Source organism: Asterias rubens, chromosome 6, assembly GCF_902459465.1.
Source record: "Asterias rubens chromosome 6, eAstRub1.3, whole genome shotgun sequence".
NCBI classification, from domain to species: domain Eukaryota; kingdom Metazoa; phylum Echinodermata; class Asteroidea; order Forcipulatida; family Asteriidae; genus Asterias; species Asterias rubens.
Window position 1 is genome coordinate 16,766,042 of NC_047067.1, and position 26,247 is coordinate 16,792,288.

Below are 26,247 nucleotides of genomic sequence, written 5' to 3' on the forward strand. Positions count from 1 at the left end.
GACCACACAATGTGCATGCGATCAAAATACTCAAAAACAAAAGTGTTACAATAAGCAAACCACTAAAAATCAATAATTTAACTGTGCCAACGACGAGTGCGCCTGCAATGTATCGGATGGGTTTGTTCTCTGTCACAGAAAATACGTTCTCTTTTTTTTGCATGCAAAGAGCACGAGCGTTATTCATGTACAGCATTGCCGTTGAATTTTACGGATTTGAGTTTTGCGTCTACTCAAGAGCGCCCGCAAAAATCAATCGCAAATTCGCCCATTTGCGATGGGCTTGCGACGGGCCTGCGAAGGATTTCAAAACGTCCGACTTCAGTGAAACCAGTTTTTTAAATCCGTCCAAACTTGCGACTGATTTCACGATTTGCGATTGATATTGGCTGTTTGCGACTGATTTAAAGTTTAGTGAAATCGGCCCCTGGTTTTCACACCATGGGTAGACAGATACACACAAATAATGTATACCTCAAATGAATTTATTGGATATTTAAAATATATTCTAGCTTCTTGAGATGTTGAAATTTGGAAATAAATTGCGATATCATCCAGTATCGCGATATTTTGTTGACGATACATCGTGGGTTAGAAAAAGCAATATCGCCAAAGCTTTTGAGACACTTCACAAATAATAGAGTCTCACACTATTAACAAGTTTTACAAGAGAGATAGGAGGATACTACAAGACAGCAGCAGAGATGGGCTATGCGCAGGAAAACGAAACAAGCGTAGGTCAAAAAACAAAAAGAGGAATCAAAGAATCTCTGAACAGAGAGATGTCATCAAAACAGAGAGATGGTATCCAGATGCCCAAATCTTAAGAAGCATGAGAGCAGCACAATCAGCTGATCCATCTCCTTCAAAATATCTCCCACATTCACTACATGGACTTGATGAATACAGGTGGAAACAGAGTTCTGTTTTGATGGGAAGGTTAAGACGGTTTTGTGGAATATTGTATGTGTGCAAAGTAAATGTGAACTGATGTCGTAAAGGACTAACACTCACATGTTAACTCTTTGACAGATTTGCTCCCAAAGTTTGTGTCGTAGATTCCCACCTGAAGATGCTGTTAGTTAACCCAAAAGGTTCTACTGCTGGTCACATTTTAAAGGCTTTATGTTCTGTTCCATTCATTATGCCTCTTAGTGGCCCGAAGATTGAACCACAAAGCATCTAGAATGCAAACATTTTCTCGAGCCCTTGCCGTAAAAGGCTTCTTGTTCCCCACTTGCATGCTCCATCTTTAATAGATTTGCCCCCCCCCCCCAAAAAAAAAAAAAATTAAACAAAAAATAATAAGTTATTTTCTGGATCCACCCTTGACGATGCTGGTGGTAATTGGGATGAAATGCCGCCGTCTGAGCATTATTCAGAAATAGTATGGATCAAAAGCTATAATTGAGTTTGTTTTTAGTACAACAACTTATAGCAAAAAAACGGTGCATCAAAGCTAATAAAGGGACACACCGGCTCACCATTTATGTAATTTTGTGGTGCAGAATCATAGATAAAATTTGTTTGAATGGTTGATGTAAAAAAAAATCATCATATTCTTGCTTAGCACATAATAGTATTGCCTAGTATACTGTAACGTACTGCCAGGGTCCTTGTTTGCTCTGTAGCCAAACGCAAACAGAAAAACAAACGAACTCAAATTCCGTTCAATATGAAACACACTGATTTATTTAATACTTCGAGAAGGACAACTTATTCAATGCTCACTCACTGAACTCAACATTTAGTCTGGCTACACAACTTAGTCATACACAATACATTGCTAAAAAGGGCGCCAAAACAACGCATCTGGTCAGCGCACATGAATAATCTCTTATCAATATGTTATACAATGTTATGCATCAACAATTGCGCAGATAGTTCGTCCAATCACTGAACAGTTCACCATGAGTTCAATCCAGCTGCCTGGGAGCGTTGTCCTCCAGGATCCGGCGGAGCCACTCCAACGCACCGTCGGGTCGTACAGTTTCAGTTCGTTACATTGCCCCCTTCTTAGAATCAGTCTATTCTCCGGAATAGCTGTAACAGCTTTGATACATATAAAGCACATTCATAAAGCAAAACAATTTATGGGGTTTCCTCGGGCAATGGTGATCGATGACGATTCTAGTCCACAACTTGGGGACACAGAATCAAGCAAGGATCCACAATCGACGGGGCTTCCCGCAACAACACATTATTTACAGGTTGATTTGTTATCTACTTTCAAACAAAAGCATCAATCAATAGTTTGTCTAGAAAACAATGATGGGTGTCCTCAAAGGATGTTGATCAATATTGTTTCTGGTCCCCAAACTGGTCACACAGAAATCAAACAAAAATACAACAGACCAATGGCGACAACCCGACTATACAAAACCAAAAAAATGTTCCACAACAGTTCAGTGTTCCTCGAAGATGTCCTCAAAACAAAACAATGTCCACCCAAGAGAGGATTTCTCTCCAGTCATTGTTCATCGTACACTGTTCTAGCTTCGGCGCCTTCAGCTACGAACTTGGGCCATACAGTCGAACACTTGAAACATTCTGTTCGGATTTCGTGTGTGGTGCTGGCGGCGGGTCCTTAGTTGTTGGTGTCGGCGGATCCTCTGTCCATGCCGGCAGGTCCGCTGTCTGATGTACCGGCGGGTTCTGTTGGTGCTGGCGGGTCTTGTGTCTGTGCTGCCGGCGGGTCCTCCTCTGTCTGTGGTGCCGGCGGATCCCCTGTCTGTGGTACCGGCGGATCCCCTGTCTGTGCCGGCGGATCCCCTGTCCATGCCGACGGGTCTTCTGTCTGTGGTACCGGCGGGTTCTCTGTTGGTACCGGCGGATCCCCTGTCCTTGTCGGCGGATCCTCTGTCCATGCCGGCGGGTCCGCTGTCTGTGGTACCGGCGGATCCCCTGTCCTTGCCGGCGGATCCTCTGTCCATGCCGGCGGGTCCGCTGTCTGTGGTACCGGCGGATCCCCTGTCCTTGCCGGCGGATCCCCTGTCCATGCCGGCGGGTCCGCTGTCTGTGGTACCGGCCGATCCCCCGTCCTTGCCGGCGGATCCCCTAGCCATGACGCTGGGTCCGCTGTCTGTGGTAACGGCGGATCCCCTCTCCTTGCCGGCGGATCCCCTGTCCATGCCGGCGGGTCCGCTGTCTGTGGTACCGGCGGATCCCCTGTCCTTGCCGGCGGATCCCCTGTCCATGCTGGCGGGTTCTCTGTATGTGCCAGTGGGTCCTCTACTGTCTGTGGTGCAGGCAGATCCCCAATCTGTGTGCCAGCGGATGATCTGTCCGGGGTGGTGCCAACTGGTCCCATGTCTGTGACACTCCCGTCAACGGTAGTTGCTATGTCTGTGGTGCATCCAGCACCAACGGATCCCCTGTCTTCTGTTGTGCTCCCTGCACCTTCGGATACTCTGTCTTCAGTGGCCTTCTTCAGTGGTGCTCCCTGCACCGGCGTATACCAAGCCGTTGACGCTCCCCGCACCAACAGGTATCCTGTCTTCGGTAGTACTTCCTGTACTCTCTGCCTTGTCTTCTACATTCGCATTAACAGGAAGTATGAACCGGGCTTTAAGCGTAACTAGAAGGAACATTGGCATCTTCTTTAGAACTAAAGCGTAACTCATGGGGAATTGCAACTTTTGATTGCTTAATAGTCAAGTCGAGACTATCGCTATTCAACTCACTCGGTTAATCGTGCTGCCTCAACTACTACAAAAGTAGTCATGACTTCCTGCTTGATTAACCACTTTAGTCGCTCACGACTATTCACGACAACATAATTACAAAACACAACCAGACATCAGTGACACAATCCTTCAATCCTTTCAGCACGAATTTTACTTTATTGCGCCTGTGGCAACAATATGTCACGATGCATCTTGGGCAATGGGAGTTAAAGAGTTGCGACTAGTATCAAAGTCGCAGCTAATTGAGTTGCGACTAGTCAAGCAATAAATTCTACTAGTTCCCCACATAATCATTACCTAAAAAATATTTCAAAAATAATATTTTGTTTGACAAAATTACCTTCTGAGGGAACTTTGTTTTATCATTATTTTTGTTTAAAGACACTGGACACTATTGGTAATTGTCAAATACCAGTCTTCTCACTTAGTGCATCTCAACATGCATAACATAACAAACCTGTGAAAATTTGAGCTCAATTGGTCGTCGAAGTTGCACATAATAATGAAAGAAAAAACACCCTTGTCACACGAAGTTGTGTGCTTTCAGATGCTTGATTTCTAGACCTAAAAAAATCTGAGGTCTCAAAATCAAATTCATGGAAAATTACTTCTTTCTTGAAAACTACGTTACTTCAGAGGGAGCCGCTTCTTACAATGTTTTATACTATCAACAGCTCTCGAGCCATACTCTGGAATGTGAAACTTTTTTGAAAAAAAATAATTGATGATATTAACTTTTTGTCATTTGTTTTTAAAGCACTACCTGAAGTTTCTTGAACAATTTTTTTTTTTACAACAACCATCCCTAATTTGCATAAATTAACATGAAGTTGATTTTAATTTAGAAAAATTGTTTTTTATCCCTAAATTGACTGGGGAATTATTAGCAGTGACTTTTATCAAATAACTGTTTATAAATCTGGTTTACTGAGTGTCTTTGATTTGAATAAGATAAATTTTAAAACCAAATGTGAAAAAAAATTCTAAGAATTAGGGCCTAGTTAGTAATTTAACAAAGATATTAGAGATTTTCCATGTCACACGCGTAACTGAAATATGGATGAAGTTTGTATTACAAATTTATTAGAACGTTTGGAGACTATGCCAACACATTTGCTAACACTGTGTTTAAAGCACATTATACACTTTCGGTACCGGAAACAAAACAATTCACAGATTTACAAATAATTTAGAGGGTTTACAGAAGGTAATGGTGAAAGACTTATCTTGAAATATTATTCCATGAAATGTTTTACTTTTGAGAAAACATTAAAACAATATCACTTCTCCATAGCGAGAATTACGGATTTATTTTAAACACATGACATGACACGGCGAAACGTGGGGAAACAAGGGTGGGTTTTCCCGTTATTTTCTCCCAACTCCGATGACCGATTGAGCCTAAATTTTCACAGGTTTGTTATTTTCTATATAAGTTGTGGTACACGAAGTGTGTGCCTTGGACAATACACTTTACCGAAGGTGTCCAATGGCTTTAAGATGGGAGCAGAATACCAGAGGATCGACGTAGTCTTCTACTGGTACCAAGGAGAGTCAATCAAAGCAGGTACAAGGACCAAACGGAAGCAGCGCCACCGACCAGTACGCCGTGTAATAGAAAATGAACAGTTCCTCTCCCGTCAGACTGGTCCAGCTTCATGGCTCTCGAGGAAAATAAAGCAGATCTCGCACAACTACTTTTCAAGCCACCTGATTGAATACAACCCGACAGATAAACCAGTGGTTGTAGTAGCTGGGGGGTTCGCCGAAGCGACCACTGTCAACTCATTGATCCAGACCTTGAAGTCTCCACTCTGAGGGCTGACCACGAAGAAGCTGATACCCGGCTTATTTTGCATTGCATCCATATGGGGCGCCGTTTGTCCATTAATTGTTTGACACTTTTAAGGCATGTTTTTACCATGGTTTACAGCAATTAGATGTAAACCATAGAAACTGTTGCCTAATCCTGTTATGGTTTACATACCAGTAAAGCATTTGTTGTGTATAAGTTTATGGTTTACAAACATGAACATACAAGAAACATTTACAAATCGTGGTTCATAAACCAAGAAAATTTACGCATCTTAAAAACATGGTTAATAAACCATAAAAACTGAAGCATCAAATTCATGGTTTACAAATCATGGTTTATAAACCATGAAAATTGAGACATCTAAAAAACATGGTTTATTAACCTGGAAAATTGAAGAATAAAAATCGTGGTTTACAAATCATGGTTTATAAACCATAACAAATGAACCATAAAATCATGGTTTGTGACCATGGTTTATAAACCATGAAATTCGAGACTTCTTAAAAAACATGGTTTATAAACCATGAAAATCGAGACTTCTTAAAAAACATGGTTTATAAACCATGAAAATCGAGACTTCTTAAAAAACATGGTTTATAAACCATGAAAATTTACACATCTCAAAAACGTTGTTTGTAAACCATAAAAAAATGTGCACTTACAAATCATGGTTTACAAACCATAAAAATGTGCACTCACAAATCATGGTTTACAAACCATAAAGAATGTGCACTCACAAATCATGGTTTACAAACCATAAAAAATGTGCACTCAGAAATCATGGTTTACAAACCATAAAAAGTGTGCACTCACAAATCATGGTTTATAAACCATGAAAACGTGCACTCAGAAATCATGGTTTACAAACCATAACTTCTGCCAACAGGAATTCCAATAACACAGACAACTTCTGCCAACAGAGGGCGTTACGGGCCAAAGTTCATTGAATTATTTCTCAATGTGTGCTGTTTTGACCATGGAGGTAGAATGTGTTGACCGATCGTTGATACACGAAGATTTGTTGCAAACAGAGATAAGAACATGTTTAAAACAACCGATTCTCAAACAACAAGTTCATTCAAATGGTTGTTGATGGAAAATGGATAATTTTGGGCATAAATTAAGAGATAAAGTCGTCCAATTTTAGGGACTTCACTTCAGTGTTTATTTTAATGTGTTTTTTTAATTTCATTTTTTTTTTTTTTTTTTTAAATCATTCATGCAGCAGGCTAGTGAAAAAAAACCTGCGGGTGATCGAGAATTTGGGTTGACTCGCCCGGCGGCGGCGGGCGATTGAAAGAAAAAGTTAATGTGATGGGTGGACAAGGTTGGTGGAGTCATCCAAGTTACATGAAATTTTTGATTTAGAATATTCAGAATAAGGGTAGGGTTGATGATTTTCCTGTCTATTTTTACTTGTGCAAAAGAAATTGAAAACACAAAAAAAGAAATGACAAGGTACACGTTTGGTAGTTACTCAAAACAAATATTGGGTATCTTTCCGTATGGCGCCACCACTTTTTCACTCATTTTTACAAAAAGGGATATATCAATGAGGTAAATTAGATACTATATTATTTCATATCGAATGAAAAAGTGGTGGCGCCATGCGGAAACTTTTCCCAAATATTAACTTAACAAGAATGGTGTGTTAACAATACAAATGCCCCGCTGAGATAGGAGTTGGTACACCAAGTCCTTTTTGAGTTATTGTTTTAGCCAAAATGAGCTTAATATTTATCTGAGGAGGCCCAAAAACAATCTTCAGTCCCAAAACAATCTTCAGTCCCATGTAAAGGCTTATGCTGACTGGAACACGTAGGACAGGTTGAAAGTATTAATGTGATCAGAAATACGTGATGAAACTACTCGTTTGATGACTTTTCCAAGATATTTTAAGTTTGCAACCGGTCTGTAGTGTTTGAATATCTCCTTGTCCAGGTTTGGTTTCTTGATGAGCGGCCTGATGTAGGAAACTTTGAGGCTATCGGGGAAACAACCGGAACTGAGAGATTCGTTTACAAGCTTAGTGATGTAGGGTACAAGTATATCAATGTTTTGCTTCATCATGGATGTTGACAATGGATCCAGCTCACAGGATTTTGAAGGAGATTTCATAACAACCCTTTGAATCTCAGCAACAGTGGCAGGCTCAAACACAGATAGTCTACACTCTGGTTGAAGTTGTGGCAAGTTGAAGGACGGGTTTTGGGTTTGAGCAACAACTTACCACTCTTAAAGAGCTTCTTTTCATCTCCTGAGGATATTCTTGTACTTGAGATGAGTAATGGGTGATCTTTGCCTGGTTGATCAAATTCCTAACTACTTAACATTGGTTGCGATATTCTTGTCGTTGTATTTCCAATTTGCCATTTTTCCGCCACTTTCGCTCCAGTTGACAACAGATCTTTCTTGCTGTACGAATATCATCATTGAACCAGGAGACTTCAGTTCGGACCTTGACTGATCTTGTTTTCCAAGGTGCGTATTTATCCAAGATGCAACCGACAGTACTCTCATATTGGCTGACATAGAAATCCAAGCAGTCATGATCAACTTCTAGCTTTGCTAAATGAGTTTATATGTCGCGGAACACTTCAGGAGAATTCACATCACATGTTTCCATTGTCGGCTCTTTACAGTAACGGTTGGGACTTTGGGCTTGCACAGACTCAAGTTACACATGACTGCATAATGGTCTGATAATCCAGGTAGAATAAAGTTTGAGACAATCGGTGGGGTGATGTTACGAGTAATGACAAAAAGTTATGACTATGCCCAAGCAACCTAAAAGCCATTAATTAAATAGCACCTTTTCATAGTATTTTACAGTCACTTCTGGAATAGAGAGGTCAAAAAGTCAAGATAAGTTCACAAACATACCCGCTTTTGTGAAGAACGTAGATCCCCTTCATATGGTGTATAGATTGTCAAAATGGCTGATGTAGTTGAGGAAATAAACTTATGATATATTGACAACTGCACTGCATACTACACGTGTTGTAAGTGTAAAATCTTTATGCATGACCAACGGGGGAATTACGTAGTTCCTTATATGAATTTTCTAATTTTCAACCTTCATTTTGAAACAGAAGACTTGGGTAAAAATGGGGTCATGTCTGTGAGGCGTTTACAGAGTTTTTAAAGACCTTTCCGATGATGTATCGATTGTAAGAATCCATTCTATCAAAAGTTATGATTGTTTAAAATAGAACTTAAATTTTTCATGACGTAACTTACATGGTTCTCTCTCCTAATGAATCTACATGTTACTATTGTGCAAAGTTTCAAGTTCATACAAGCTTGGGAAAGGTGTTTATTTTAGGGGACAAGGAAGATTCCTAAGAAGAAGGAGAAGTACTAAGAAAAAGGAACAAAAATAAGAGGTAATCCGGGATGTTGGCCTGAACCCCCAAGAAGAAGAAGTAATAAGAAGTAAGGGGAAAAAAAATTTAAAATAAGAGGTGTTCGGGCTGTATCCTGAAGTCCTGAACACCTAAAAAGAGAAAAAAGGGGGAAAATAAACTAAGAGGGGTTCCAGGCTGAATGCCGGAACACCTAATAAAAAAAAAGTTTTAAAATCCAAATTTTAACGAAAGTTTGGAATTCTATCTTGAAACTCCCACTAGTATTTTGCCATTAAAAGCGTTTACAACAATTTTGTATTGTATTAAGTACACATACGTTACTTTATTTTTAACCACTTGACTCTTCAGGGTGATATTGCTTGGTGCCGAGTTTGTTAGTCAAAAGAAGGCTGGTGCCGAGTTTATATGGTGCCGACATGGCCGAGTGGGTGCTGAGTGTGCAAGATGCCAAGTTGCAGGTGCCGAGTTTGCGAGGTGCCGAAGTGTCCAGTTCTGATAACCCTGTTTACAATACAACTCGTGCAGAGAGGAAAAAGATTTGCATCGATTTCAGGGACACCTAGCCAACCTTGTTGAGCTGTAAATGGCTCATGAGACCGATGTTAAAAGAGAGCCAATTTATTACAGCTCAACAAGGTGGGCTGGCTACAACTTAAATAAGGGACACCTCAAACATGTTGAATACATTATTATAGTATTCATAAATACCTCAGACAGTTTCCCTTTTCCTACTGGTGGAGAACACATCACGTGGGTGTGTATAAACCTTTGTTTATGACCAGTAAAAAGTGTTAAAACATGGGCTTGACACACGAACTTGCACCGCATGTGCTTATATAAGACAGTTTCTTCATTCCTATTGGTTGAGAGCCGGGACAGTTGTGCCACATCAGGCGATACACGTGACGCCCACAGCATTCCCATATAAGGAGTTGTTTACCCAAGGGCGGCGGAGGGCCTTACCATTTCATAGCTGAAGGGGACCATTTTGTTGAAAGAAATCACTGAAAAATTATAATTTTTGCATTTATTTTACTTTTTGACCAAAAGTGTTGATGTTTTTTACCGAAAATGTATTTATGAATGGGAATCAAAGTGTGTTGAATTGGTTTTCAACTAGTGGTTTAAACCTGCCGAGGCATGGTTCTTGATAATTTACCTCGACTTCGTCTCGGTAAAATTATCAAGAACCATGCCTCGTTGGGATTAAACCACTAGTTGAAAACCTCTTGGATAATCTTCACCACACATTGATTCCCTTATTAATCTATACTATTAAAAGCGTAACCCGCGCCATCTTGGATTGAAAATTAGAAGGTCCAGTGGCATGGCATCCTTGTGGAATCCAACACGGTTGTGTCGTTACAGACGTCGGGTTGCAAGTCTACAAAACCCTGAACCGAACTCCTTCTTACGAGTTGTCTGATTGGCTGGAGTCATGAGCGATATCTCCTAACATGTGTGATTGTCTGGTTTTGATATGGGCCACCTGTTGGTCTAAGGGGGGAGCTGTAGACTACACACAGAGCCACCTCTTCAGGTTTGAAGTGGGTAGCAACCTTGTACTCCCATTAACATTCCAGATTGACTCATTGATTTTTCGCAGAGGGGTAAATGGCATTGTGTATATACCATTTTGTACAGGGGGGTTTAATTTCGCGTGTTAAATTAAAAACATTGGGCTTTAATACATGCATCTGTTACATATGTGTTTATTACAATTAAGTCACTCATGTAGGCCTACCCAACTTTCCAGCATTTTTTAAACGCATCAAACAGCAACCCATTGTTGTGAAACTTTATTTGTTCCATTTAACTCTGCACCATTAGTCGTACAGTCCATATGTCATCCCCCACACACAGAACGTATACACGCAAAAGTTTAAACATTTTCAAAAAGAAAGTAAATACATTACTGATTCTTTTCATATACATTGTACAGGTTTTGCCAGTTAAACCTACAAAAGAGTACATGAAATCACCGTTATAGAATAGTATGCTTTCATAGTTACGAACTTTGTGAAACATCAACGGCTGTTTTGTAGCTGTAAACGAACATTCCATTCAAAGTTCTGAAGCAACAAAATTGTTAGAACGCAGTTTGGTCCGGACTCAGGATGTAGATTTTGCCAAATCTGTTTTGTATTAAGCAATCGGCCGTCAGGTTTTGTTATCGAAAGAGCCCTCATGTGCAGCTGAATCGGGTACTTTTTACGAATTTCTCCATACAAAATTAACCAAACTGGCCTACAAACCCTTCAAACAACAAGGCAAATGTTTTCTGAAAGTGAATTAAGTGAGAGGATGTAAGGGTAGCTGGCATACAAACCCTCAAAATAACTAGGCAAATGTTTTCTGAAAGTGAATTAAGTGAGAGAATGTAGGAGTAGTTATTAAAGACCAATAAAATTACCGTTTCTATTATTTTAGTTTGTATAGGGTTCCACAGATAATTTTGATAACATATAAAATTGAATGTTTTATCAGGGGACTTTGTCACGCGGGGCGGGCGCCCCGGTGGATGTTGACCAGAAAGTTTACATGACAATTAATTGATATGAGAATAAACTAAAAATTAATGAGGTCGACGCTCTGTTACCCTCAAAAGCGGTGGTAAAAACAGTAGATAAGATGTTGCACAGCATGTTCCAAAAACTTGCTTTATTTGGTGCTCAGACAACTTTGTATGCGTCATTGGACGTACGCTCAATAAATCACGATGAATGGGGCCTTAGATTCTAAAATCGTGTACACGTCATTGGAAACAAAGCAAAAATCATTCAACAGTTATAGCAACCAATCATTAAATATATTTATTTTCAATACAATTTTGCAGAAATTGACTTTGTCGTTAAAGTCCATACCAACTGGCGCATTTTTTTTTTATCTGCTGTATACCAGAACTTCTTCGAAGCTTCCTTTTCAGTCAGATAAACTCCGCGGCTATTAGTGGCTGTGATTATGAGTTTGTTTTAAAAGAGGGTACCACTTTCATACAAGCCTTTTTAGTCGGATTTCTCCTCTGCTATTAGCAGCGGTGATAATTGATGAGGAGGGGAGACCAGACTGAGACAAACTCAAATCCGTGGCTATCGGTGACTATGGATTTGTTGCTAAGGGAACCAAATACCACTGCTGATTCCAAATTCAGCGTGTTATACATTGTCCGATTGGCCCATCTCCATATAAATTAACCAAACTGGACGTACAGACCCTCAAAATAACAAGGCAAATGTTTCACAAAGTTCGTAACTATAATGAAAGCAGTTTGGGCGGGACTCTGGATGTACATTTTGCCAAGTGTAACTGAATTATTATTACCTGTAAGAATACCTCCCTTGCCCCCACATTACTATTACAACATTTTTATACTAGAATCCTCCTCATCTAGCGGGGTGCCGCGCGAAGCGCGGCATCCCGCTAGTAACGGTCCTACTAAAAGCCGACAACGCCGACAACAAGTCCAGAGCGCCGACAACACGCCGCCAACAAGTTTTTAATACCTCAAAAATGGCCAACAAACCATAGATATATTAGAACTATATGTGTTCTGTAACATAAATTTAATGGAAAAACTTCACGAAAAGTTGTTTCAATATGCTATGCTTCATACTTTAGTTAGTAAACAATGATTTTAGGTAACATCCGGGAACGTTTAATGCAACACACGAAAGGTCAAAGGTCAATAAACAACTTTATGCATATTGCAACATCCTCCTCTTTTTGAGGAAGGAGCATTTTTGAAAGCCACAACAATTTAACTCCAACTTGAACACTGGGAAAAACAAGTTATTTTAGACATGCATTAAATCATGTTTTCTCCAAAGAAGAAAAAAAAAACAGGTGGAAAAAAAAATAGAGAAACAATTTGTTTTCTCTAGTCAAACAAAATGAGGGATTTCTCCTAACTTTTTTTTTTTTTTTGATAAACCAAAATACCCTCTTAACTGTGGAAGGCATACATCTGCTTAAAACACCTTTTTTGGTTTGAACAAAAAAAATTTTTTTTTTTAGATATATAAACTCAAGCAACTGTTGTCAATTTGTGAACAGCATCTTGTTTTGATTTGAACTCAGTTCTCAGTATTTAACATTGTCCTTTAGTCTGCTAGGTTCTTTGATCATTCTACCAGATCTGGTTTTTGGCAAGTCTTTCAGTTCAATTGTCTCTTGTTGAGGGTTTGGGTCAATTGTTTGATGCATTCCTGGGGGGTGTTCCATTTGAGGGATGCGTGTGGGTTGTTTCCGTGTGGGTTGTTTCGGTGTTCCAGATCCATCAGATACTTGTGGGTCTGGGTGACTCTGTGGTGGTAGGATGGTTTGCTTTGTAATGCATTGGTCAGTGGGGGTCGGGGCATGCAAGTGTCTCATGTTTGTGTGACCATGCATTACTGGTGGTTCTTCACGCGTTTTCTTCAGGTCAACACGATTGCGTCTCAAGGTCTGTCCTTGTTGGGTTTCGATTTCGTAGGATCTCTCGTCCAGTCTCTTGCTTACAACAGCCCGTGGCCATTGTTTTTCTCCAGAGCGGAATGGTTTCAGTCGTACAACATCTCCTTCTGCCAGCGATGGCAAGTCTTTTGCATGTTTGTTGTAGTTGTCCGACTGTTTTCTCTGTAGATGTTTCATTTTGGCTCGCTCACTTTCCATGATGTCTCTTCCTCTTGGTACTAACAGGCTGTTAGATGTGGGTAGAAGGGTTCTGGTTCTTCGGCTATGCAGTCTTTGTGCGGGACTGCTGCTGATTCCTTGAGTTGGAGTATTTCTCAGTTCAAGAAGTGCCATGTATGGGTCAGAGTTGGCTTTCTTGCACTTCTTCAGTAGTCTTTTTGCAGCCTTCACTGCAGACTCCACTTTACCATTAGATTGGCTATGTTTGGGGGAGATAGTGAAATGTTCAAAATCCCAAACTTTGGAAAATTTCTTGAACTCATCGGACGTGAACTGACCACCATTGTCGCTGATTACCGAGTTTGGTATGCCATATCTTGCAAAGTGAGATTTCAACTTTTTTATGACAGTTTTTGAGGTCAGGTTGTGGAGTCCGTCTATTTCCCAGAAGTTGGACAAATAGTCAACAGTGATTAGGTAGTCCTTACCATCATACTCTAGAAGATCGGCTCCAATTTTCTCCCAGGGGCGGTTTGGTAGATCATGAGGCATGAGTGTTTCCTTCTGGTTTTTTGTCTCATATGATCTGCACGCATCACACTTTGATACAAACTGCTTTATCTCAGCAGACATGCCTGGCCAGAATAGACATTCACGAGCTCTCCTGAGGGAACTTTCAACACCAAGATGAGAGTTGTGAACTGTCTTTATCATTTCTTTCCTGAGTGAGCTTGGTATTACGATGCGCTCCCCTCGGAACACAAGACCATCCGAAAGGGAGAGTTCGTCACGAACGTTGAAGTAAGGTAGTGTTTGGGATGGAAGGAAGTCTTTCTCATCGGGCCACCCTTGTTGGATCACCACTTTCAGTAGTTGCAGTGATTCATCTTTGTCCGTTTCTTCTTTTATTTGTCGTAGTCTGTCTGGTCCCATGCTAAGGCTATCAACCAGGTTGACCTGAGCAAAGTCATCTGATCCATCAGTGTACGGTAGGTAGGATCTGGACAGCATATCTGCAAGATGCATTTCCGTGCCTTTCTTCCAGAGAATTTCTATGTCGTAGTTCAACATTCTCATCAGCATGCCTTGGAGACGTCTTGGGGCACGATGAAGTGGTTTCTTGACAATTGTCTCGAGCGGTTTATGGTCACTTTCAACTAGAATTTTTTGACCAAAGGTGTACTGGTGGAATCGTTCAAGTGCGAACACGATTGCAAGAGCTTCTTTCTCAATTTGGGCATATCTCTGTTCAGTTGGGGTCAATGCCCTACTTGCATAAGCAATTGGTTTTCCTTCTTGTAGGATAGCCGCACCGAGACCTGTTTTACTGGCATCACATTGTATGGTTACATCTCTCTTTGGATTGTAGTAGGCCAGTATTGGTGCAGTTGTAACCAGTGTTTTTACATCAGACATTGCTCTGTTGTGTTCTTCAGTCCACTGCCATTCTGCACCTTTTCTTGTGAGTCTTCTGATTGGTTCAAATACCTCGGATAATCTTGGGAGGAATTTGGCCAAATATGTGACACTTCCTTGGAGTCGTTGTACTTCTACGGGGTTGGTTGGATTACTCATTTTGGTGATGGCTTCAACCTTTTTTGCATCAATTTTTAGACCTTCACTGGTGACAACGTGTCCTAGGAAGGTGATGCTTTGAGATTTGATCTCAGATTTTTCTCCATTGAGTTTGATGCCTTTTTCTCTGCATCTCTGGAGGAGTTGTTTTAGCCTTGCATTGTGGCTCTGTTCTGCCTCATCGGTTGTATCGCCAACACCAAAAACAATGATGTCATCGGCAACGCATTCAATGCCGTCAAGGTCAGCAATCGCTTGGTGGAGGCGTTTCTGAAATATTTCAGAGCTGACTTTCAGACCAAATGGGAGTCTTTTCCATCTGTATCTGCCAAACGGTGTCATCATGGTAGTGAGCAGACTACTTTGGTCATCAAGCACACAATGTAGATATCCAGATCGGAGGTCCAGTTTAGAGAAAATTTTAGCTCTGGAAAGTTCTGGTAAGATGTCTTCCATAACGGGCAATTCGTACAACTCTCTTTGTAGTACTTTGTTCAGTGGACGGGGATCGATACAGTATCGTAGATCATTCGAGGTTTTCTTTGCTGTCACTGCCATGCGACTACACCATTCAGTAGGTTCATCAACTGGTGCAAGAATGTCATCTTTAACCAGTTGTGCTAGTCCTGTCTTGACTTTGTGTTTTAGTGACACTGGTACTTTCTTAGGTGAGCATTGCACTGGTCTTGCGTCTTCTGCAATGTGGAGGTGGACTAATCCTGGTAGAGAACCTGGAAGTTTGCCTTTGAATACATCATCATATTCTGCAAGAATGCCTTCAGTGGATGTGACGTTTACTGAGTGCAGTAGACTGAAGTTGTCATAGTTGACCGTGATCAGTGACATGCGTTCAGCAGCATTGCGGCTAAGGAGGGGAGTGAAGGAGTTTGGTTCAATCACCACAAATTCAACCCTGTATTTCTTCTTATTTTGGGGGTTGCGCAAGATGACTTTTGTCTTGCCAACAGCTTTTAGCGTGGACTGGTTGTACATCTTAAGTGTGAGGTTGTGTGGTTGAATTGTGGATTCAGTCACATATTTCCTTGGCAAAACATTGACGGTAGCTCCTGAGTCTATTTGAAACTTCATTGATTTGCCATCAAGCATCATTTCAGCAAAGAGAGCACCTTTGGTGTTTTCTACAGCATTGACAGCAATCTCTACACAGTTGATGGATTCAGTGCCACTAGAGTCTAATGATTCATTAGAGCCATACACATGGGCGTCATCTAGTGCGTGAACTTTGCGTGTCTCTTTGTTGAACTTGCAGCATTGCTTGAAGTGGTTGTCTCGTTTGCATAAGCTACAGGTTTTTCCCCATGCAGGACAGAGTTCTTTTTTTCTCAGATGTTTGCGAGCACAGAATTTGCATGTGATGGTGGGGAGTTTCCCTGTGTGTTTAGCTGTTGTATCCTTCTTAGTTTTCCAGTCACTAACTTTGTGGACAGCCTCAGTTTCGGTTTCACCAAAGGATTTCAGCTGAAATGTGGTTGCTTCAGCTGACCTGCAGATATCAAGAGCCATCTTTAGAGTGAGTTTGCGTTTCTGTAGCAGCAGTTTACGTGTGTGTGAGTCACGGATCCCGAGAACAATTCGGTCACGAAGTAGGCTGTCTTGTAAACAATCACAAAAGTTGCATGCTTTAGCAAGTTCACGGAGAGCTGATAGATAAGCCTCTATAGATTCTGATGCTTCTTGGTCCCTCTTATTGAACATATATCGCTCATATGTTTCATTTACTTCACCAATGATGTAATGATCAAGTTTCTGCGTGATAAGGGTGATATCATCTTTATCATCATCTTCAGAGAAGGTCAGGCTATTGAAGATCTTTACCCCAGCAGGGCCCATAGAGTGAAGGAATACTGCCTTTTGATATGCCTTGTCATGTTTGCTCAGTTCAGTTATAATGCAGTAGTTGGAGTACATCTGTTTAAACATTTTCCACTTTGATTGCATTTTCTTTGAGCTTTAGTTGAGGTGGGGGAGACACATGGGTGAGGGGTTTAGCACAAGCCATTTTTTATATATATATTTTTTTTATGCCAAAACAGCAACGTAGATACGAGCACTAGTCAGGTGCGTAGGTGTCAGTGAGCGGTACAGATGTAGTTCACAATGTTCATGAAGTGAGTCCTCTCACGAGTCGAGAGTGTGTTATTTTTAGCATGATGAGTGAAAGTACTGAGTAGGTATGCATTTATCATCAGTTCAGTGAGATTCAGATTGCATATTTCTTGTACGTTTTCCTACTATTTTAAGTACAATCACTTTCCCGTCACTTTTGTTTGTTTCGGTGACTATCAACATTGCTAAACATCAACACGGTTTAAGAGTTTAAACTACAACTTACGGGCGACGTACACATCCACAGACGAGTGTAGTGTAGTGCAGAACGGTGGTTCACGGACGCATGTAGATAGATGGGCTCACGGACTGATCGGTTGTCCTTTTTTGCTTTTCTCCTGGACGGGTTCTCTTCAGTTTTTCATTATAGAAAAACGTAACTTAGAGTTCTATGATGAATACTTCACCGCTGCCACCATGTTTCAATATGCTATGCTTCATACTTTAGTTAGTAAACAATGATTTTAGGTGCACAAGATTATAGACACGAGTCACTGATTTAAGCTAACATCCGGGAACGTTTAATGCAACACACGAAAGGTCAAAGGTCAATAAACAACTTTATGCATATTGCAACAAAAGTGTGTATTTTTTAACCAAATAAAAACTTCACTTGCACAGAAAGCGGTCGGACGCTTTCTTGGCTTAAAAACCGTGTTTGGACCAGACCATTATGATACGGGTAGATTTAGAACTTGCCAACAACAGAGGGCCAGGTTTCATGTGAAGACCTTCACTGCAGTTTGCACAGTGCATGACGCCCGCCCTCTACTGCTCAATCTGGTTTACCCGCATCATGATAGACCTTTCTTTTGTTTACAAACATTGGGGCGAAACCAGCGCATGCGCAGTTTCTTGTTGGCAAGTTACTTTATAAAATGTCGCCTGACAGTCAGTACATGGAGACTTTGGGCTTACCAACTTAACAAGTCGCTATAGAGAATCGTACAGTAATTTCGTGAAGAATTTCAGATTCAGTATGTAGTCAGCGATGACAGTTGTGAGTGCTTGGGTTGTGATTAAAACAACTGGATATGTGGTTCTGCGCAACTGTGTATGCATGACAGGGTAAGCCTCTCTGTCACGTTGACCTTGTTGACGTTCTTTAATAAACTTTTAACTTAGCCTTTTAGGCAAGCGGGCATTTTAAATTTGTATTTTCATTTAAATTGTTTTTAATTTCAAACTAGGCATAGGGCCTATCTGTGTTATTTTGGGGAACAACGTGAAAAATACGTAGGCACCTACACGTATTTATACCGGACCACTGTTACTGTTAGTGTTACTTTAGCCTAGTTGAGTAGTTACTTAGTACGTTGTTATTTTTGTTATTTTCGAGAGCCATTGCGGTTTTTATTATGAAATATAATTGCAGTTGAATTGCAAATTGATAGGGGTCCAAATGTAGATCAGGGGAAGGGTAATTTGTTCAGTTCACAATCACATATTTTGGTAATTCAATTCAGTAACATTTATTTCAATGCTGTCATTCATAAAAATAAAAATAAAAATTAAAAAGTTTCCTCAAGCAAACTCGCCCACCGGCCAAACTATACATACTGTGGACAATCACTCCATATCCGGATGTACTCCTAGAGCTATTGCGGTTTCGTCTGCAATCGTCTCCCATATTGCGGTTTCGTCTGCTATCGTCTCCCGTTACTGGAGACGATAGCAGATGAAACCGAAATAGTTCTAGGAGTAATCCGGATGATGGTAATCTAGCTTACTTGCCCACGAAAATGTCATCCTCGGGCAAGGTCACCCCAATAAATAATATATAAACAGATCATCTCCCAACGCCTGCTGCCTATTCACAATTATTTATTTTCAATTTCATCTATGAATGAAAATAATGTGGGTAAGCAAAATACCGCTTTTCATCCATGAACCCTTTAGTATTAAGCCATTTGACTCACACCACTTCCCAGTCATCTTTCCGAATTTTCATTATAAAAAAACAAACACTTTTAAGTTTGCTTCAGTGACCATGGCGACTTGAGAAATAGTTTACAGTTAATCCAAGCCAGGGGGCAACTTTGCCGGGGGTCGACAATGCTAGGGGCGAAGCTTGCCAGGGGGCGCCTTTGTTGAAGGTACATTTTTCGGGACGGTCTTGTTTCCTAGGTTGAGAGTTGTCAATAGATGTAGATTTGGGCACGTAACCTATAGGCTACCAAATTAATAACAAGTCCTGCTTTTTCTTTTTGCTTTTTAATCAGCCTTGGAGAAGCGTGTAGTCTATATTGCGGCAATACTGTTCAAGTTGGAGGCAGCAAATCGGCTGGAGTATACGACCCAGGCCTGCACTGAGAAAGCATCCATATGGAACCAAGATTTTCTCAAAGGAACAGGGCTCGAACCATGTACTGTCAAAGATCTTCATTTTGTTAGGATTCGAGTACTTTTTCAAAATTATTTTTGTGACATTGTTCTACTCATTTCTCAAAAACTACAGCACCTCAGTAAGTAATATTTTAAGGGAGGCTTTCTACTATCATTATCTTCAAACTGTGGAAGTGTTATGTAAATTTGTGGACATTGTGTTTTGTGTTAGAAAAGAGTACATAGACCCTTTAAACCACGTTATGACAGGTGTGGACAGATCAGGTCAGTAAAATCTAACGTGGATGTCACTTTAAAAGCCACTCTAGAAAGTCTTGATCTGTACAGACTTCGACAAATTAACCCAGACGCTTGTATATTTTCTCTCGTTCCAAAAGAAGATGATAAGGAAACAGTCACCTTCAGAAAATGAAAATAACATGAAAATTAGGCGGGAACAACAATAAAGAAGGTCCAACAATGAGATCAAGCTGTGCACAAAAATATTAATTTCATTTTTTGAAACAGTTCAAATAAATGTACAGTTTTTTAATATGTTTTAAATATATTTGTTCCTCAGAGAGGTTAAAGGCACTGGACACAGTTGGTAGTTACTCAAACTAATTGTTAGCATAAAACTAACTTGGTAACAAGCAATTTCGTATTAAATTTTGATGGCGAAGAACCATTCAATGATCAATGTATCAAATGAAAGTTGATAACTTTTCCTACCCCTACCAAATAGCAATGTACCACATTGAGAGGGGCTATCTCGCCTGTCCTGCAGTTGTGCATGGAACTATAAACTAATGATGAACCCACCACTCGGTGACCTACACCCTGGGCACCCTCGCATCTACATCCTGGAAGGGCATGTCCATGCCTGGGATGTAGGTTATCATGTGGTGGGTTCATCAGTTAATATTTCCATGCACAGCCGCAGGACAGATGAGATAGCCCCTTTAATGATCTGATGTGTGTTGTGTAAACAATTCAAAACAGTTGATTATTACTGTAGCTTTCCTCAATTTAATTTATTTCTTGAAAGCTTTTGGGAGATATCTTCTTGCTGTGTGTCTGTTAGGCCATGTGATCAATGGATTCAAGCAAGATGACATGTTTTTTATCCACAAACTAAATATTTAAGAAGCACTCGATCTCATCGTAAGCCTCCTTCTCCCGACTAGGCCATCCGTCGACTTTTCTTGACCCGATGTCGAGTTGTCCGATGGTCTTATGGTGGAATAAATCATCCGTCGAGTTGTCCGAACCGTTGAGTTGTCTGAACCATCGAGTTGTCCGAACGGACAAGTTGTCCGGCGGACGAGTTGTCTGGTCTCCGTTCTCCTGGTCACAAGGCGGACATGGGTTCGGGTTTTTACAATGTATCTTTAACAGGCTGACTAAATAATGGTGGTGATGAAGCTTTCCTGTCTAGTTTCTCCTTAGAGGGCTCTTGTGTTATTGTTCCTGGTATTACTCTATTGCTGTATATAACAAATTAAAGAAGAAAACAAAATAAAAGGTTGTGATAACCTCTGTAGTAAAGCCTCAAAGTATAGTATACAGAAAAAAAGTCTTATTCCATACATACCTATAAATTAATTATTATAATGGAAGTGTAGGAATAATAACCTAAGGAATTTAGACCCTTTGACCGATAACTAAACTAGCCTAATTCCTTCCTTAATTAATTACCTGAACAAAATTTTGAACATGTAAAATCTAAACGTTAAATAAAGTAGGCCCCTTCCATTCTGACTTTTAAAACGACCAGTTCATTGGCAAGTGACGGTAACCCTTCTTTATACTTTGCGAGCAAAATGTGGATACATGAAAATGTGTGATACATACTCGTGTTGTGGGACTGTGTGTGAAAATGAAAGAAAAAATGCACTATTCTCTACATAATTCTCTAAACCATTTTTGGAAGGTAAATGGAACAGGAAGAAAATGTGTGATGTCTCAAATTTATTATTATGATGAATGAGAAAACTGGCAGTTCTATGTGACATTGTTTCCAATATGAATAATCCAACCATCGAGGAAAACGCTAACTAACAACATAGACTAGAGTCTGTACTTGCTAACAATAACACGGAAATAATGAATGATTTACCATACCAGACACAAAGTGGTCACACCATGCATGCATGCATGCATATCCGGTCATCATCATGATCATGTCGTGAAGGTTGCCAATCTATTCTATGCCTGTTGCGCTGGCGGACGTGTTTCGGCATCTATCCACGCTTTATTTTGATCCTGAAACTTGTCAACTTCAGGGAAGCGAAAGAACTTTAACCCTTCTTTTGATCCGAACCCTTTTTTGCAGCAATAGCGGCTAAGAACCATGATTATTCGACTGTAAAGTTCGTATCTGTATACATTTACACACAAATAAACAAACTTTTGCCAACCAAGATGGCGGAATTGTTTTGTCACGTGACTCGTGACGTGTCAAAAGAAAGGTCTATAGACTGAAGCCAAGATGGCGTCCAACCGTTTTCCGTGAAAGGTAAGTTTTTTTTCTGGTTAAAAACTCACACTTTTCGTGAAGTTTTTCCATTAAATGTATGTTTATATTACGGAACACACATAGTTCTAATATATCTATGGTTTATTTGCCATTTTTGAGGTATTTAAAACTTGTTGGCGGCGCTCTGGACTTGTTGTCGGCTTTTAGTAGGACCCGCTAGTAATATTTAAAAAAAAAAAAAAAATTTAAACAATTTAGGCTTACCCGCCGAGTACACCTAGCACTAGCAGTTAAACACTGCCGTCGGGAGGGAGGAGGGTTACGACTACGTTGTCGCTACTGTCCACTGCTACTATACTAGCTTGCCTCCACGCTCATCTTTTGTGAGTGACAGATTGTTTTGGGAAATCTAAAAAAAGACAAACTCTTGGTACCCAGCAACTTTCTTTAGTGAACAACTTGAAAACAATATAAACAAAAAACAGCCCCCTCAAGTGATGAATTTCATCCGCACGTACGTCGTCATGCACGTCACTAATCACACCTATTTGTACTGGAATTTATGTCAACTTTATTAAAAGGGCTTCTATTCGTTTTGTTTGTTTATCGAAAAATACCGCCGATTATGGTCCATCTACGAGTCTTGTCGCTGTGTTTTTCTAGTTTCATACTTGAAATCAAGTCTAATCAGCATCTGACTTCACAGCTGCACGCATAGCCTTTAGTCAGGGCGCATGCTGCACCCCCAGATGTCAATTTAAGCACGACCCCAAACATCACACACGAACCCCACCACCAGCACTGGTCTTTATTCGTGCGTTTATATCTGGAGGTACCGCCACGCCTTGACTAAAGGCTACGGGTGAGCTGTGAAGTCAGATGCTCAGACAAATTCAACTCCTGTGGGGGGTCGGACTAAATACCGACAACTCACGACCCCTCTCGACAACTCACGACAACTCACGACAACAATTTTTAAATGCACTTTAACAGAACATTTAAACATAAGTCAACCATTAAATATATGCACAAGAGTTGTATGCACCCAAATCACTTTCAAACTGTTGACAAAATTGTATTTTTAACTGTAAAAAAGGTGATTTTTACCCCAAATTTAGTAACGAACGGTAACATCCGCCATATTGTCTTTTAACGCACTTGGACGATTCTATTATACCGCAGGGGTGATACAATATGCAAGATTATTTACCTTTAAAAAAAATGTATTTCATGGAGTTTAAAACAATATTATATTTAAGTTTCCCCTTTTAACTTCGAATTCCAGAGTGGCGGCTTAGTTACTAACAAGAAGGAAAAAATCAGCAGCTAAAACCAAAACGAAAAAAATAAAACTCAGCCCTCAGAAATTACCTCGCCCCCTGCGGTGTAATAGAATCGTCCAAGTACGAAATGGCGAATATTTCCGTTCGTTACTAAATTCGGGGTAAAAAAACACCTTTTTTACAGTTAAAAATACAATTTTGTCAACAGTTTGAAAGTGATTTAGATGCATATGATTCTTGTGCACATATTTAATGGTTGAATTACTTTCAAAGGTTCTGTAAAGGTGCATTTAAAAAATGTTGTCGTGAGTTGTCGTGAGGGGTCGTGACAACTCGACCGTTTTTGGACAACTCACTCGCACGTTGATTTTTTTGGGAACCAGTCATCTCGCCCCCCAGCAAAGTCGCCCAGAACAAAGTCGCCCCCAGCAAAGTCGCCCACTACAAAGTCGCCCCCCTAGCAAAGTCGCCCACCACAAAGTCGCCCCCTCACTTACAAAGTCGCCCCCTGTCAAAGTCGCCCCTCACAAAGTCGCCCCCTGACAGAGTCGCCCCCCAACAAAGTCGCCCCCGACACTGTCGCCCCTTAACAAAGTCGCCCAGTGCATGGTGCATCAAATAAATTATCAAGCAGAAGTGAACCTGAGGGTGATGGAAAATTATTTCACGAGTGTTTATTTAAGTTTGGACTGTCTTAAGTTGTTGAATCCAGTGTGATTCATCTATGCTTGGTCATCACCACAGCACTACGAGCCTCTGGTGATCTTCTAGTTATACTAGCGGGGAATATTCACTATCGGGATGCCGCGCGTCACCCCCACTAGACACTGGGACAGTATGGTTACACCAACGGCGAAATCGGTGCCAAGAAACTGTTACGTGGCTGTGCCGCCCTTTTTGGCAATGCACCATAATTAAATTCAGAAAACTAGCTAATTGGTTATCGAAAAGACAAAGCATTCGCGGATTCATTAAAAGTAATTGTGGTTATGTTTTTTTTTTTGTAATACAGTTCTAATTTTTTGTTCGCGGATTTATTAAAAGTTCGCGGATTCGCGGATTGATTTAAAGTTATTGTGGTTATTTATTTGTTTTTAAACAAAGTTTTAATTTTTTGTTCGCGGATTTATTAAGGGTTATTGTGGTTATTTATTTGTTTTTGAATATACATGTAGTTCTAATTTTTTGTTCTACTCCAAAACTTTTTTTTTTTTTTTTAAATACATGTACTACTTTTTCCAACTTCAAACTTTTTAAAATATTTGTTATTTCCGTGTAACTGATGGGTTGTTTTTATTTGCATTTATTTATTTGTTTTTTGTTGATGTAAACTTCAAACTCAATTTGTTTAATTTTTTTCCCCTCCATGTTGAAGCAAATGTTTGTGCAATGGTAATTATTCGCGAATTTATTAAAAGTTATGGTGGTTACATATTTGCTTTAAAATAAAGTTCTAATTGTTTTTTTTATTATAATTATATAAAACCTTTTTTTATAGTCTATTATGTTGTTTAATTGAATAAAATTATGTTAACTCTAAAACTGATGTGTTTTGATACATTATTTGAAGTTCTTTAAGTTTTATTGTTGTGATAAGTTGACAGGTTGCCTACTTTAATTAAAACCCTAAGTCGATCACTAGGCCTACAGACAAAATCACATTTTAGTCATAACAATTGTATATTGTTAAAACAAATTGATTAAAAATATTAACTAAAATATTGGGTATAAAAATTTGTTTCCGGTATGGATTAAAAATTATGCACAGCAATAATTATGTATACAATCTTAAATGGTTGGCATGCTTAATTTAATTCAGAAACCTGTCTATGTTCGATACAGATTTACATAATATTAGAAGGCCAATTCAAAGTATAAAAAAAAAGAAAATAGCTAAAAGAAAGAGCATTCGCCAAGCCTGGAATCTCCAATGGTTGAATCTAAACCGTTAACAAAGGGCGCCCTCACTTAGTGAAATCTTCTTGGGCGACTTTGTTAGGGGGCGACTGTGTCGGGGGGCGACTTTGTTGGGGGGCAACTATGTCAGGGGGCGACTTTGTGAGGGGCGACTTTGACAGGGGGCGACTTTGTCAGTGAGGGGGCGACTTTGTGGTGGGCGACTTTGCTGGGGGGGCGACTTTGTAGTGGGCGACTTTGCTGGGGGCGACTTTGTTGTGGGCGACTTTGTTGTGGGCGACTTTGCTGGGGGGCGAGATGACTGGTATTCGATTTTTTTAGGACTAAGACAAGTCGACGGATGGCCGTCCCAACTTGCTTGTTCTCCAACTACTTTTTTGTTTCCGGTGCAGTCTTTTAAGTTTTGATTATCGATTTTTTTACCGAACGGAAGCTAGCACAGTATTGGGCCCAAAATAGCCAGCCGCGTATTCCCGGAAAAGCCAGCCGCGTATTCGGAAAATAGAACACATACAGTACAGGGAGGTTCAATTCTGAAGATGAAGATCTGTTTTATTCGAACGAATTCTGAAATACTAGCCATAAACCACAACTTTTTATTTGATAATATATCAATTTAATTAGTATATATGGTTAAAAAACAATGAAAAAAGAAATAAACTTTTAACAAGACGTCACAAAATGACCCGCAAACACAAAGGCAAAAATCAAATCGTTTGTGTTACACTGTGTCATTAAATATACTGTGTAAATACATAACTATAATTTGAAAAGAATTTGTACCCTTCATTAAGACAAAAATTTGCTTTTTTATTCCAGAATCTCAAAGACTGATATACTGGGCGGATCAAATTTTGGAGCTGGCCAATTTGGTCAATTAATTAGTGGTTAATTAATCACAATAACATACGCAATTTTCAATATATTTTACCGCACTAACAACGCGGTTGACTTAAAAACAATTTGAAAAGAATTTGTACCCTTCATTAAGACAAAAATTTGTTTTTTTATTCCAGAATCTCAAAGACTGATATACTGGGCGGATCAAATTTTGGAGCTG

General features: G+C 39.9%; 3 protein-coding genes and 1 long non-coding RNA gene across 5 annotated transcripts in view; 1 reads left to right on the forward strand and 3 right to left on the reverse strand.

The window, feature by feature from the left end:
- The window catches only part of LOC117291099 (tubulin delta chain-like), a 150,032-nt gene extending 127,575 nt beyond the window's left edge, over positions 1-22,457 (reverse strand). For both annotated transcript variants that reach the window (XM_033772625.1, XM_033772627.1), the window contains exon 1: positions 22,252-22,457. The gene's annotated coding sequence lies outside the window, so the exon portion shown is untranslated. The remainder of the gene's footprint in view (positions 1-22,251) is intronic.
- LOC117291384 (extensin-like) lies at positions 2,588-5,554 on the reverse strand. Its single transcript, XM_033773038.1, has 2 exons — positions 5,486-5,554; positions 2,588-3,532 (listed from the first exon to the last, which is right to left on the reverse strand). Exons 1-2 carry the CDS (start codon positions 5,552-5,554, stop codon positions 2,588-2,590), a joined length of 1,014 nt encoding a protein of 337 aa, XP_033628929.1.
- Positions 12,951-16,997, reverse strand: LOC117291385 (uncharacterized protein K02A2.6-like). Its single transcript, XM_033773039.1, has one exon. It carries the CDS (start codon positions 16,995-16,997, stop codon positions 12,951-12,953), a length of 4,047 nt encoding a protein of 1,348 aa, XP_033628930.1.
- On the forward strand, positions 17,960-19,591 carry LOC117291101. Its single transcript, XR_004519120.1, has 2 exons — positions 17,960-18,251; positions 19,406-19,591. It is a non-coding gene; the product is annotated as an uncharacterized LOC117291101 (long non-coding RNA).
- Positions 22,458-26,247: the final 3,790 nt, after the last annotated feature.